The following is a 14761-nucleotide window of genomic DNA, read 5'->3' on the forward strand; positions in this document are numbered from 1 at the left end:
TTCTTCAAAAAGGGGATAATAACAGTTCTTACCTCACAGATCGTGGTGCTGATTAAGTGAAAAATCGTCTGTAAACCCCTCAGCACAGTGAGTATAATAAAATGGGCTGAGTATAGTAAACTTTAGATTCCCTTTCAGGGTGGTTGGGACCAGAGATATTTATATACAATGGGGGTCCAGCATGCCAAGCCTCCCTCCAGCCTCTGCAAACACTTACCTGGCTCCCAAGGCCCCACCACTGAGTGGCCAGCAGAGGATGAACACCTCTCTGGAAATCTGCCTCCTCGCACCTCCCTGAATATGACGCTGACCACTTGGGCCAGGCAAACCTCCTTCCCTACCTCCTAGTCTCACCCATTGCCATCCCTAAGACTTCCTATCCATCAATGGACTTCTGTATGACAAATCCATTCTTCTGTCCAGTTAGAGGGTAAGGACCCAGTGGCAGAGTAAAGGATCCAAGGGAAATGTGAAGGAAATTAGCATCTATGGTGTACCTACAATGCGCCAAGCACTGTGATGGGTGCTTGACCCAGGTTACCTCATTCCAACCTCATAATAGCCTTGTGGTGAGGAGGGTGTGATCCTCATTTTTGAGATAAGGGAACTGAGTGGTTACTTAACTTGCCCAGGGTTACAGAGCTAGTAAATGGCAGAGCTGGGTTTTGAACCCAGATCCCTGTGACTCAGGAGACCATGTTTCAGCTTCTGGGCTTCTTTTGCTCTGTTCAGACCTAACTTTTATCCAGATCATAAGCTCATCTACAGCTCAACCTCAGATGTTTAGCTGGAGGGATGTTTTTAGGTCCTATTGTGCTATTGTGGAGACTGCCCCATTCTGGGAGTATGGGGGCCATGCTTTTAGTCACTGCTCATCCCCAGCTTACTGTACAACCTTGCACAGGTACCTTTACTTCTCTGCGCCTCCATCTCTTCACCTGAAAACCAAGGAATCAGACTTGTTGATCTTATGGCTCCTTCCAACTCTAGCATTCTGGGATGCTGAGAATTGCTCACACTTGCTGTTGCCTTTGGACCTAATACTGTCTTAGAAAGCATTGCAAAGTAAAAGAGTGAATAAAGATCCCACATTTTTTTTTAATTTTTATTGTGCTTTAAGTGAAAGTTTACAAATAAGTCAGTCTCTCATACAAAAATTTATATATACCTTGCTATATACTCCTAATTGCTCTTCCCCTAATGAGACAGACCACTCCTTCCCTCCATTCTCTCTTTTTGTGTCCATTCTGCCAGCTTCTGACCAGCATAGTCTCAAGTGTCTACTTGATCCAAGAAGCTCACTCCTCACCAGCATCTTTTTCTACCCCATTGTCCAGTCCAATCCCTGTCTGAAGAGTTGGCTTTGGGAATGGTTCCTGTCCTGGGCCAACAGAAGGTCTGGGGGCCATGACCACCAGGGTCCTTTTAGTCTCAGTCAGACCATTAAGTCAGGTCTTTTTGCGAGAATTTGGGTGAAGATCCCATGTTTGAGGTTACAAGGAGTATTAATTAAACCCCCATCAACATTTGCAACTAAAAATAGTTTTTTAAGACTGATGAGATGTTTGTAATTCACAACAGTTCTCTCTCTTCCTTGCTATTTATAACAAACTCTGGTTTCCTCTGTGGCTAAGTCTGTCCCCTCCTGTAACAAAGGAAGTCAGGCTAAGCCTGTGTCTGAGTTAAGATCTCCTGAGTCTGTGCCCCAATAGGCCCCCTCTGGGGTTCTGAGTTCCTGCTGCTGGGCAGAACGGGGCTCTGTCTACAGGTGGGCGCTGGAGGGTACAGCTGGACCATCTGTCAGCAGGACAGGCTAGTGCCTGTTCTCTCAGAGAACCATGCGCAGCTGCAGGGGTATGGCTGGGAGCTAGGACTGGAGGCCCAGGACTCTGTGCCTTCCACTCCAGAACTTTAGGTCAACACTCAGAAAGTTTTTGTAAATTCTAATGCCTAGTTCTAGCCCTAAGGAAGATAAAAGGAACAGGGCTCAAGTCCAGGCCACCTTTGGAGATATTTCTAGGACCTACAGTTATCTTTAAAAGGTCCCTGTTATTGTTAGGTGCCATCAAGTCAACTTTGACTCATAGCAACCCTATGTGACACAGTAGAACTGCCCCACAGGGTTTTCTTGGCTGTAATCTTTAGGGAAGCAGATTGCCAGGTCTTTCTTCTGAGGAGATGCTGGGTGGGTTCAAACAGCCAACCTTTCTGTTCTATAAGCATTTAACCATTATACCACCAGGGCTTCTTTAACCAAAAAGTCGGCAGTTTGAATCCACCAACTACTCCTTGGAAACTCTATGGGACAGCTCTACTCTTGTAGGGTCGCTATGAGTCAGAATCAACTCAGTGGCAACAGATTTTTTTTTTTTTATCGGTTAATATTTACGTGAGCAGATCGCCTGGTCTTTCTCCTGTGGAGCTGCTGGTTAAGTTCAAAACCACCAACCTTTTGGTTAGCAGCCAAGTGCTTAGTTGTTGTGCCAGCAGGGCCCCTTAAAAGGTCCCCATGTGGGCACAGTTAAGTGCTTGACTACGAACCGAAAGGTTGACGGTTCGAACCCATCCAGAGGTACCTCAAAAGCAGTCCTGGCAATCTGCTTCCAAAATGTCACAACCTTGAAAAGCCTAAGGAGCAGTTCTAATCAGCACACATGGGATTGCCATGAGTCAGAATTGACTCCACAGGCAGCTAACAACCACAGGTATCTTTTAGGTGTTTTGTTACTATAGGGTTGCTGTTGAGAGCTGGGCCAAGCCTGAGCGATACGGGCCAGATGGCTGCCTAAGTCACTGCTGGAGTATTTTAACTGCAGTAGCGTGGGAGCTTCCTGCCTTGGGGAGGGCCCCTGTGCACCTCCCCCAGGTTTCCATCTGCCCAGACGCCCACAGCTCCAGTCAGGAGAAATGATGGAGGCCCCAAGATGCCTGGGGGAAGGGCTTTATCTCAGGGCATGAGCTGGGTCTCACACTCCAGTCCACTTAGGGGGTCAGGGCCAACCTACCTGGGAGTGAGTGAGTGCGTGTACGTGTGTACGTGTGTGTGTGTGTGTGTTAGCCTGTTTCTGTCAGGTAGAGGAAAGGGTTGGGGGTGGGTAAGAGACATAGATTAGGCAGCTGATCCTGAGAAATTTCAGGGGTTGGGAAGGAGGGAAGGAAAGAGGAAGAGCAGCTGGGAGGAGGCAGAGGGGGTAGGACGGTGGGGGGGGAACAAACCAAAGAGGAGGCAGTGGCTGTGTTGAAGCTCGACAGAGACCTGAAGTGGGTCGGGATCGTCCTAGGCTTCCTCTGACTGTCTTACCTAAATCTTCCCAAGCTGTGGCTTAAGCCTCTTTTCCACCACCTGGATCCCCATCTGACCTCAGTGCCCAGTTACCTCCTCACCTCCGTGCAGCCGAATCCAGGCGTCAGGGTCTGGACACCAGTCTGCCCTGCTGCTCCCAGGTGGCCCAGGGAGGAGACGCTGAGGTGGCTGGGGTAGCTGAAGTCCTGAGGCCCTGAACCTGGACTTCACTGAGCCTGGAGGAAAAGCTGGGCCAGCCCTGCTCCCTTCTCTGGGCAGTTGCTTGGAGGTGATATGGGAAATTGGGAATCAGACACATGAGTTCAAATCCTGTGTCTGTTATTTCTATGCTGGGTGAGACCCGGTTTCCCCATCTGCAAAACTAAAAAACAATAACAAAGCCTAGCTCACAAGTTATGAAGATAAAATGAGAATATGCATATAAAGTATCTTGTTTGTGGTGGGTGCCCCATAAATGGTAGTCTCCTCACCAGCTCTGATTTTGGCTGGAAGGTGGGGAGTGTATGTCCAGGATCTGAAACCTCAACATTCTGCTGGCCCCCTGCCCCATAGGGGCAAACCACTGGACCCAGGGGAGGGCGATTCCGTTGGGCATACGCGCACACACACACACACACACACACACACACACACACTCCTCCCTGCTCTGGGGGCACTGCTGTCAGGTGCTCCTTCTGTTGCTATCAGGGTGGGGGTAGAGGGAAGAGTGTCAATTTGCCCTTGAAATGATCTTTGGTTTTGGTCTGACCTTAAGAGGGATCTGGGCTACTGGGCCTAGCAGTTATCCATGGGGGCGAGGGGAAAGTGAAAGAGAAGGATAGCACCAACAGGTGCACCTCAGACCCTAACCCACACCGTTGCAAAATCTCAGACTCAGTTTCATCATCTGAGGGTGATGCAAGAGGCCTGGAGTCAGACTCCCCTTCCTCCCCTCCCCTTTGCTCCCCCAGAGCTCTGTCCACATCTGGAGCTACAGCTGGGTCCTCCTCTTGGGCCCTTTCCAGGAGAGAGGGCTGGGTGAAGTGAGGGAAGGGAGGGCAGCTGGTGAAGGGCCCAGTGAATGGCCCCAATGTCGGCGTTGAGGGGCAGGGAGGGAGTCAGGACTCAGGGAGGGGCGGTGGATAACGACAGGGAATTGTGAATTCCCGCAGCACAGGGCTCCTCCGCACTGCCCTGTGTTAAACGTCCCCCCTCATCCTTTGTACCCCATTCCTGCAGGCAGCTGCACTCCTCCTCCTCCTCACCCACTTCACCGCCTAGCCTCTACCCAGGTGCCGGGAGCTGAGTGCTCCTTTTGTTCCCTCCTCTCTGGGGGCACCTCAGGCCTCCCATACTGACCCTCTGCCCCCTACTGCCACAACAAGCCTAGTGTGAGCCAGGCCAATGGGGTCATGTGCAGGTCATAAAGGTCAATGGGGACCGTGGTCCAGCAGAAGGGAGGGGCCAGCCTGGGTTAGGAGTGGGAGAAAGGAGGCCAACGTGGGCAAACTAGTCTGACCAAAAATCAGCCAAGAGATGAGCTTTAAAGTGCTGCAGGATGGCAGTGATGGTGCGGGGAACATTTTAGTTACACGCTAGCAAGAACTCCACTTCAATAAAGGGTGGCGAACTCAATGGAATAAACGCAGGAGGGAAGCTTTCAAGGCGCTTTTAAAATATAGCCGGCTAATCGCTGTGGGATGCTTTCAAGCGTAGCGCTCCGTAGCGGAGACCTCGGTCCTTACCCACGCTCAGCCACCAACTCGCTGCGTGACCTTGGGTAGTTTCACTCCATGCATCTGTTTCCTCATTTACGAAATGAGGGTCCCATCGAGGCTGAAATCCTGCCACTCCAGGGGCGAGGCTCCGGTGCAGTCAGGGTCTCGCACCCAACCCCCAGCCCTCCAACACCGCCCGCCCCCCAAGCAACCGGATGGCCTTGAGCCAAGAGGTCCCTTTAAAGGCTCAAGGGCCGCCCCTGCTGCTCGTTCGGGCCTCGATTGGTGGCTCCGCGACGGGGCGGGCCCAGAGCGGGCTCGGAGGCGGAGCCTGGGCCAGGCCGGCCCCCGCCCCCTTTGTTCGCGCTGCGGCGGGAGGTGGCCGCGAGGGTGGGAGGTGTGTGCGCGCGTGTGCAGCGCCGTGGGGAGCGGCGGGTCGCGCCGCCGGCTGTCAGCAAGCTCCGCGCCGCCGCCCAATGGCTCGAGGGGACGCGCGGGCACAGCCCCAGGGGGCTGCCCCCAGCCGCCGGTGAGCCCCTTCGCCCCCCGCGAGCATGTCACCTCCAGCCGCAGCGGTAGCCTCTGCCAGCAGTGCCCGCGTCCCCGCCTCCCGCAGCCGCAGCCTCGGGCATTGGCCCCCGGACCCCTGCCCCTGATCCACGCCCGGACCCCCGCGCCAGAGGACCATGGCAGGCCAAGGGGACTGCTGTGTCAAGGTGGCCGTCAGGTAGGGACCTGGGGCGGCAGGGAGTGCATGGAGGGGGCTGAGGCTTTGTCTCGCGTGGGCGCGGGGCCCCGGGAGCGGGCGCAGTTCGAGCCGGTGCCTGCACTCCCGGAGGAGGGCCCGGCGTGGACGGCTGGAGGGCGCCGCGCGCTGGCCGGGCTGCGGTAGGGGAACGGCGGCCCCAGGGGCTGCTGGAAGGTGGCTTTGTTTGGGTGGTAATTTCGGCCCCCTCTTGGGAGCCCTTAATGATCAGAAAATCGAATAAACAAGGAAATCCGGTATTTCACACCCAGCTCTGGCGCAGGCCGGAGCGTTTGTGTGTTTCCTCTTCGCCTCCCTACGGGGCTGCTGTCTCGTACGGGGACATTGGAAGGGAAAAAATTGCCCCTCGTCCACCCTAATCAGCAGGTTCTGTGCTCCTGGTCCCGCTGGAGAAGGCAGCGCCGCCCCCGGGGAGTCGGTTCCGCAGACAAAGATCGGGTGCGGGGATGAATGGAAGGGCAGGGACGGTGCCGTGGCCTTCGGTAGGGAGTGAATAGCGTTTGGAGAGAATCCTGCTGGCCCTCTCCCAAGAGGGGATGGAGCTAGGGGAGGGAGGAAGAGATGGTTCAGAGGTTTGCCTTTGAGAGAACAAGAGGCTGTGATGCTGACGCCCTATCCAAAGGCACCCAGGTAAAATCCTGCAGAGGAGGGCTGCATAGACTTAACCGGGGTTCCATTCTCAACAGCTCTGGGACTTGAGGTGATTTCCTGACAGAACTGAGGTGGGAGAGGCATAGCTGGGGGTCTCTTGGGAGGGGTGTGCAGAGGTGCAGGGGCAGGTTGAACCCTCGGAGTCCTTTGTGCTGGGTGGAGAACATTTGCACCATGCCACCTCTGCCTGTTTTTGTTTTGGGGTTTTCTCTTTGAGGAGGTCTGTTGGTGGGAGAGTTCGGATCTGGGACTGGCCACCAAGGCAGGGATGGTGGAGAGGAACATCCATCTCTGCCCCAGACCTGTGTGAAGAGCATGGGAGGACCCAGGTCTCAGATGAGTCTTTGATTAGACCTCTAGATTCCCTGGGTCATAGGTGACCCAGATTCCAGGGGTCCTGGGAAGTCCCTTCCAGACAGTGTCAGAGATGACAGTGAAAAAAGCCTCCCCCCTCCTGCCCCAGGGCAGATGCCCCAGCCACCTGGCCAGCCCTCTGCAGCTTGGAGAAAGAGGACCTGACCGCTGATCATGGCTGAGGCCGAGGGAAGGAGATGGAGGGGCTTCCATCCATGCATGCCGGGTCACACTCAGAGCATCACTTGAGCACAGCCTTCCTGCCCCCAACAGCCAGAGAGACAAAGAGGAGCCTTGCAGGTGCCTGGTGGGCTGGGCAGGGCGGGGCCAGCGGCTGCCTGGGCTGACATTGCGGCAGGATCCTGTGGACGTTGAGGGAGGGACATCCATGGGTAAGGCGGTGGGAGTGAGAAATGTAACCCTGGCATCTGCAGCAGTCAGGGAGAGTCCAAGAGCATCATAAAAAGGAAATGAAGCCCTGGTCCCCACCCAATGTGAGCCAAGGGGCCAGGGAGGAAGGAGCTTGGGGTGCCCCTCCCCTGGGGGCTTTCCTTTAGACTCAGTCTTGCAGGAGAGAGCCAAACAAAGGTCCCCCACCTCTGCTCAGGGCCCCCAGGCTGGACTGGGTGCATAGTGAAGTGTGGGGCTCCCAGCTGGGGAGCCCTATGGCATTGGCATTTATGTCGAGGAATGAGAGAAAGCTGGTGCTCCTTCTCCTAGCCCGCTCCATCAGAAAGTGCCTGGGACCTTTCCACGGAATGGGGATTGTGCCTGCCCTCTACGCCCAGTTCTGTAGGGTGATAATGGATATCATCTCTGCTCCCCACTTAGGTTGCCCTGGTACCTTGAGTTGCTGCTCGGGATTGGGGGTTAGAGGGACTTGAGCGTCTGTAAAAATGGCATGGCGGGGGCTGCCTCTGTCCTCTTCAACTTCACGCTGGGGAAGAGAATCAAGATCGACAGCCCAAGGCTGGTTCCTATGAGGCGGAGGTCAGACATGGCTCCTCTGTCTCCCCTTTTTACCAATTCTGACACCAGCCATCCCTCCTATGACACTCTCTGCTTCTCTGCTGGGTTCAATAATTCGTTGCAATGGCCACACAGAACTTGCTAACGATACTCGTGATTATGGGGTTTATTAGGGAAGTAACAGGTTATAATTCAGGCTCAGGAATGCTCAGGATACAGTTCTTCCATCAGGACAGCCTCTTCTCAGCAGTGCCCACAGGCATACCTCTCTCTGGCCCTGTGGGCCTTGTGGCCCCTCTGCCTGGCCTCTGCCCTGCTCAGGCAAGTGTTACAAAGCTCTTTTAAGCTCATCAGTAAGTGCTCAGAGGCCCCCGATCTCTGCCAGTAAGCCTCCAGTAAGCCTTGTGGCCAAAGGTGCTCAGCTTTCTGGTTCTGTGTGCGGAAGCCCCACCGCAGCCATCTGGTGCTGCCATCTCTCGCTATCTTCCTTGTTACAGCTCTTCTCTCTGTCTCCTGGATCTAGGAGGTTCTCAGCCCAGGGATCCTGGATCCAAAAGACATGATGCACTCCTGGCTCTTCTTTCTTGGTGGTGTTGAAATCCTCCCTTCCTGCCTCTGGAGTGGCTCATTTTAAGCCTAGCAGGATGGCAAAACTGACCAATCCCCTTGTTAGTATTCCATATACCTTATTTGCATAGTCTCACCCCCGCCCCCCACAAGGGTGCCATGCACGTTATTTACATTATTAGCAAGCTATCTAATCCCCTTGGTGGGCCACAAGCACTTTGTTTGCATAGTCCCACCCAGTCATTTGGTGGGAGTTACAGAAACTATGGCTAAAAAAAAAAAAAGTAATTCACTGTACCGCAGCATCAGAAAAGCCAAGCTTTCGGGGGCTCCAGGAAGGTGAGGGCCCCTCGTTCTCCCCCTTCCCCACCTCAGCATGAGCACTCAGCCCTGGCACACGCCAGACCTCAATGGGCAGCCAGCCGTGGAAGGCAGACAATGCCTGGACAGAACCCAGTTTCTAACCAGAGAGTTGAGGATAGGACTGGACTGGGGCTGGAAAGCAGAGCAAATGGTGCCAGTGAGGGGCTGTAGAGGGGAGTTCTCTTCTCCATGCTTTTGGATTCTCTTCTAACCTCGCCCTCAGGTCTGCCACCCTAAAGGATCACTTGCCCCATTGGAAAGGCTGGGTAGGTGACCTGGAGTAAGTGGCGGGGGGGGGGGGGGGGGTCATTTCTGGCAAGGACCAAGAAATTGAGACTGTTGAGGACCAAGAAATTGAGACTGTTGAGGACCCAGCCCGTCCCAGGGCTCATAACCTCCTGCCAGGCTCAGTTGTCTTTTTGGAAGTCCTTACTTACATCTAACTGAAGTGCTTTTTGAGTTGCCATGAGGAGGGCTTGGGGTGAGCTCTTGGAAGAGTGAGGCAGGAGTGAGTGAGGCAGGAGTGAGTGAGGCAGGAGTGAGGCAGACTTGGTTTGGCATGTGTGTGGGGGTGGGGTAGTGGGGCCTGAGGGCCTTTCAGGAGGTGAGAAGTGCAGGCCCAGGGCTCTTGGGGCTCTTGGCCCCCTAATCTCTTTGGGATGAGGATCAAAGCCGGCTGTCTACAGAGGGCCATGGGGAAGGCCAGGGCTGGGGGAAAGCCAGGGGAGGAAGCTTTCAGGGCCTGGGGCTACAGGATAAGAGGAGAAGGTTCAGGTTTTAAGCAGACCCCCAAGCCTCACCCAAAGGCCTCCCAGCTATGCAGAGTCTGAGCTATGTGCCCTGGTTCTGGTTAACCCTGGCCCGACCTGCCCCTCTGGCCTGCCCTGGGATCCCTATCCACTAATCCCCTTGTGTGATAAGGAATTGGCTTTTACCTGCTGTTCCCCGCCTCTGCTCCCCACTTCACAAGGCTGGGGAGAGGCGAGGCTGGGCTATAACCTGTCCCAGGCTGCAGAAATACAGGCCTGACAATTGGGGTGGGGGGGGACGAAAAGGGGGTGGCTGTTAAGAAATGCAAGTTGGCAAAGTTGAAATTGGGGAAGGAAGCCAAGTCACATGGTGAGTTTATTTAAGACCCTTTCAAGCCCCCAGCTCTGAGCCCCCACCCTGAGGGGAGCGCTTAGTGTTGCCTAGCCCCCCACCCCCCTTATCTCTGCCCGCCCCCCCCATCTCTGCCCCATTTCCCTTTGCTTCCTTCCTTCAGCAGGCTGGGGAGGGGGAGGTGCCCCTGAGTCTCACCTCCATCCGTTGACACTATAGGGTTGAGCAGGGGGTAGGGTGCGCATGGGGAGAGCACCAGCCAGCAACCCAAGAGACAATGTTAGATGGCACCTCCTCCCCCTGCCAGCTCCATCTGGGCTCTCTAGCTGCAATATCTCCCTGGTTCCAGGCTGCTTGGAAATCTTCCAGAGACTGAATTTTGAATCCAGAGCGTTGGTGGGTGAGGACAGAGAGACTGAAGAAGACAGAAGAAATTGTGTGAGGATGAGGATATGGGAGCGTCTTCAGAGTCCCCACCCTCTGTTCTGACATTGCTCAAGGCCAGCCAGGGCCAGTTAACGCCAACTGTGTTCCATGTTGTCAAGTACACAGGTCCAGGAAACTGAGGCCCAGGCAGGACCTCACGGAGGCTGTGTAGAGACCTGAGACTCTTGGTGGTGTCCTCCTGTTGCAGAAATAGGGCTTATGTCATCACAAGGAAGTGGGGCGGAGTAACCACAGGCCCCGGAAACCATCCCCCCTCCGCCACCAGCCAGCCAGCCTGATTGGATCTCAGCTTTTGAAAACTGTAGTGTGGAAGTAGGGTGAGGCCAGGCGGAGGAAGTGGCAGAGGTGAGGTGTGCCTAGCAGCCTTACTCTTAGGGCTCTGGGTGCACAGGGCAGGGCTGGGGTGGATACAGTTCATGCATTGGCAGGTCGTGGGCCCCTGTCCTGTGTGTCTGTCTGGACCTCAGTTTTCCCCACAGTGGAATGGGAAAAGCTGGTTTGTTCTGAGGTCCCAGACTGCATATGAAACTGGAGCTTCCTTTGTGAAAAGCAGTGGTTTGGATGAACTAGAAGGCATACAATCCTTGGAGGGAACAAAATACAGGGGTGGGCTCCTTAGGAGTTAAGTATGAATAAAATGTTTTAAAAATAAGCCCTAACTTTAAGTGTACCTAACCGGTTTCTCTCTAGTTTAAGCTGTAGTGAACTATTTGGTAAAATGAAGAATTCACATCCAATCCTTTTTTTTTTTTTCTTCTTTTTTTTAAAGAACAGAAAACACATTATGATAGAAAGCAGACCAAGCTAGAAGTTAGCTAAAAATAAATATTACTTATTGAACGCTTACATTGTGCCAGGCATTGGGTCTAAATCATCTCATTTAACTTCTTGGTAACCCTGCAAAAGTAGCTGATGTTATTCCCATTGTGTAGATGAGCAAATGCTCAGAGAGATGACACAAATTATTCCAAGTCCCATAGCTGGTAAACCGAAGAGCTTGGATTTGAACCCAGGCCATTCTCACCTTCAGGCACATGCTCCTCATACCGCTCCAAACTGCCGCCTAGTTCTGCTGCTAATTAGCTGTCTGCTCTGAGTCTCCGTGCCTCAGTTTCTTCAAATGCTTGACTGCACACGGTTCCCATGAGCACGAGCATGGGCCACTGCTAAGGAAAGCGGGCAGTGCTATGCAGATGTGCAGCAAGTAGGGGAGCTTAGCATGGGGTAGGCTATCACCACCGTGGTCCTACCTGTGCTGTTCCCTCTTGTGTGTGTGAAACTTCTCCTGCCCCACTGGGTGTGTCTGCATTCTCCCTTTCCTTAGACCCCTGCAGCTATCCCTGGGATTTGCTTTCCTGCCTGAGTTCCATCTTGCCAATCTCTATGGAAGGGAGTTCTGGGGGCAGCCAGGTCTGCCTTTGCCACTCCTACCTGCCCCCTCCTCCCCGAACCACCAGTCAAAGGGCAGAACCACAGGTATCCTGGGTCTGCTGTTATTGTTGTTGGGTGCCATCAAGTCATTTTCAACTCAAAGCGACCCCAAGCGACAGAGTATAACTGCTGCATAGGGTTTTCTTGGCTGTCTTTCCTATAGAGCTGCTGGGTGGGTTGCTGGAAATGTTTGAACTGCTAACCTTTTGGTTAATTGCGCTTAACCGCTTAACTGTTAGCGCCACCAGGGCTCCTCTTGGGTCTCCTAACCTTCCATTTTGTCTTCTAGACACAGCAGCCTGCTGAGAAGTTAGGGAGGGAAGCAGGGTCTTCAGTGCCTTTCCTCCTAGAACAGCTGGAGGGGGGAACCGAGAGGCTCCTGGGCTGGGGGATGGCTGGAGGGGAGTTGGGCTGGGACTAGGTGCCTTAGCCCCAGAGATCTGGCCCGCCAACCCAAAGCCCTGCTGTGAAGCCCCAGGCAGGACTGGTAGAACACAGCAGGTGGCCACAGTGCTGGCTGCAGTGCCCTATTCTTTGCAGTGCTCCTTCTCCCACCTCAGGCTGCTCTGGGGTTTGGAAGGGAGGGAGTGTCCTGTTTGCCATCCCCAGGTGCCTGAGTCCCTATCTCTCTGCCTCCCCCAGTGGAAGCCCACCATTAGACCTGGAGTGGAGGCCACCTGTACATTTTCTAGGCTGGTCTGGGACTTAGGAGGCAGAGCTAGGAGACGGAGGAGAGCCGTCCTGCGTGCAGCCTGGCGGCAAGGTCTGGGGACCTGGGCAGTGTGTGGCTGGAGAGGCTCGCTGCCCTCCACAGCCAGCTTTGTACTTTCTCAGGCCAGCCGCCTGATTCACTGCATTCCTCAGCAGGGGAGCATCCCCAGGGACCCAGTCCCTCCCCACCGAGCTGTCCCCCACCAGATGCAGATGCTGTCATGGCCTCATAGCTCTGGGCTCCGGGAGCTCCAGGCTAAGCTGGGCTCCACAGCGTCTCCTGTCTCCTGGGAGGTCATGGGAAACCCCTGCCAGATGCCTGGAGATGGGGGCGGGACGGCGAGAGAGATGCTGGAGCATAGCTAACGGGGCTTCCCTGCACTGGGCTTGCCCGTCTTCCCAGGCCCTGGGGACGGAGGAGTCAGCCAGGCCTGTGCCACTGGGGTCTGTCTAGCTCGGGACAGGGACTGGTCCCTTCTCAGTTCTCCTCCACATTCCCGCTGTGGGGCTTCTGACATCTCACCCCACTCTGCTTGCCTGCGTCCTCTCCCATGCCTGGTTTTCAGCCTTTCTGGAGGGTTCCTCAGCACAGCTGGGATCCTGATGCCCTGGTTGGGAGGGCCATGGAACAAGACTCTCCCCAGGCTGCCTCCTGCCTGGCACCCCTAACCTGTTTGACTGCTTGTCCCTGGGCATTACTCAAAAGGTCAGTGGTCAGGACTCTGGGATGAACTGAAAGAAAGATCAAGGACATCTCCTGAGGAAGAGTAGGGCCAGAGTCCTAAACCCAAGTCATCCTGAGTTGACACCTAAGGCTTCCTGTAGATTTTCTGGAAGCGTCTCACCCCTCCCTGTGCTCTTAGGAACATGTTGGGGGGCAGAAGTCAGGCAGAGGGGGTTGACAGACTCTGGCAGCAGGCCTGCCAAAGGCTTCATAAACTCATGACCTTTGGCCCCACAGTACAAAGCCTTCTTGTTTGGGGGTTCAGAGCCAGCCTGGGCATTTTCCCTGACAGCAACCTCAGGAAAGGCTGTGGCTGGGGGAGGGTCTGAGAACCAGGAGAAATCTGGTGGTGCTATGCCCTCTCCACACCTTACCCCTGCACTTAAAGGGCTGATACCCCAAATTGCATCTCCTCATCACTCGACGGCACTGGGTTTTGTTTGGGTTTTCATCCTGTTTTAGAAAGGACTGGCTTCTCTGGGAAGATGCCTTCTTTGGGCTAAGTCAGCTAAAAGCCCCTGGGTGTCTGGGAGCCAGACTCCCCTGAGAGAGCCGGGATTTTGCTTCTAGCCGCCTGCCTGAGAGCTGGCAGGCTGCCACCATGGGAGGAGGAGGAGAGGATGCTCATTAAAGTGGGGGGTGTAGATGTCCTCCTTCTGTGGTCAAGGAGAGCCGAGGTCCTCTGGCAAGGAAGCCGCCTCTCGGCTCCATGCTTTTCCAAGCTCCAGGCCTTGGCTTTTTAAACTACTAAATGGGAAAAATGCTTTCCCAACAGAGAGCTCGTGGCGCTGCTGGCAGCCGTTGGTAGGATCAGGCTGGGAGATTGTTTGAGGGGATCATTTTCCTCCAGCCCGGCTGCTCTCTAGGCCTGGGGTGAAGCTGCTTAGTGGATGCAGGCAGGACTGGGCCCAGGCAGGTTTGGTTTGAATTTCATCTCCACCATTCATGAATTGTGTGGCTTTGGGCTTGTTAAATTTAATCTTTCTGAGCCTCAGTAAGATGGGGGAAGTATCCCCTACCTCATGAGGTGGTCATAATACATTAAATGTATTAGTGTATATAAGGAAGCTTGGCATATACAGTGAAACCTGTGGGAGGTAGAACGTGACAGGACTGCCTTGTTTTTCCAGGTCTTGCAAGTTTTCTGCCTTTGACAGAGTGCAGCCTTAACACTTTTCTATCACACTCTATTATTGGAAAATATTTGCATTTTCCTTCTCTGACACGTTCTGACTTTTGCAGGTTTTACTGTAGTAGGTTCTCAAAAAGTATTAGGTGTTGTCCTTATCAAATGAGGCGCGGTCGGTGGAGAATGCACAGGGGTAGCGGGGGTGGAGAAAGAGGCCAGAGTAATATCAATGACTGACTAATGATTTCCGAAGAAGATTCCAGTCTCCTCCAGGCTCCCCTTCTCAGGGCTTAACAATCTTTATAAGCAGGAAGTTCTTTTTGCTACCTAATCTAAATCCCTCCTGCTGTATCAGAGTTTCCCTTTGATCTGGCCTTGTCACTGATGAGGAAGAGCTGGCCCCTGGCTGGTCACAACATGACCAAGTGGCTCTTCTGTGCCCAGCAGACTAGAGGTAATGGGGCTCCTCTCTGTGTCTGCTGTGGCACCCCTTCCAGCCCCTACCCCCATTTCCACAATGGAGGATACAACTTGGCTCCAGCAGAAG

The 14761-nt window shown here is 54.2% G+C and overlaps 1 protein-coding gene across 8 annotated transcripts in view; it reads left to right on the forward strand.

Moving 5' to 3' along the window:
* The first annotated feature begins 5471 nt into the window (after positions 1 to 5471).
* Positions 5472 to 14761, forward strand: part of KIF21B (kinesin family member 21B) — a 68122-nt gene continuing 58832 nt past the window's right edge. For 5 of the 8 annotated variants that reach the window (XM_064273418.1, XM_064273416.1, XM_064273417.1 and 2 more), the window contains exon 1: positions 5472 to 5728. In XM_064273418.1, coding sequence (XP_064129488.1) covers positions 5688 to 5728 — 41 coding nt within the window. In that variant the 5' untranslated portion in view covers positions 5472 to 5687. The remainder of the gene's footprint in view (positions 5729 to 14761) is intronic. The other 3 variants (XM_064273421.1, XM_064273423.1, XM_064273420.1) reach the window with 1 other exon arrangement.

Source organism: Loxodonta africana, chromosome 20 (genome assembly GCF_030014295.1).
Source record: "Loxodonta africana isolate mLoxAfr1 chromosome 20, mLoxAfr1.hap2, whole genome shotgun sequence".
Lineage (NCBI taxonomy): Eukaryota > Metazoa > Chordata > Mammalia > Proboscidea > Elephantidae > Loxodonta > Loxodonta africana.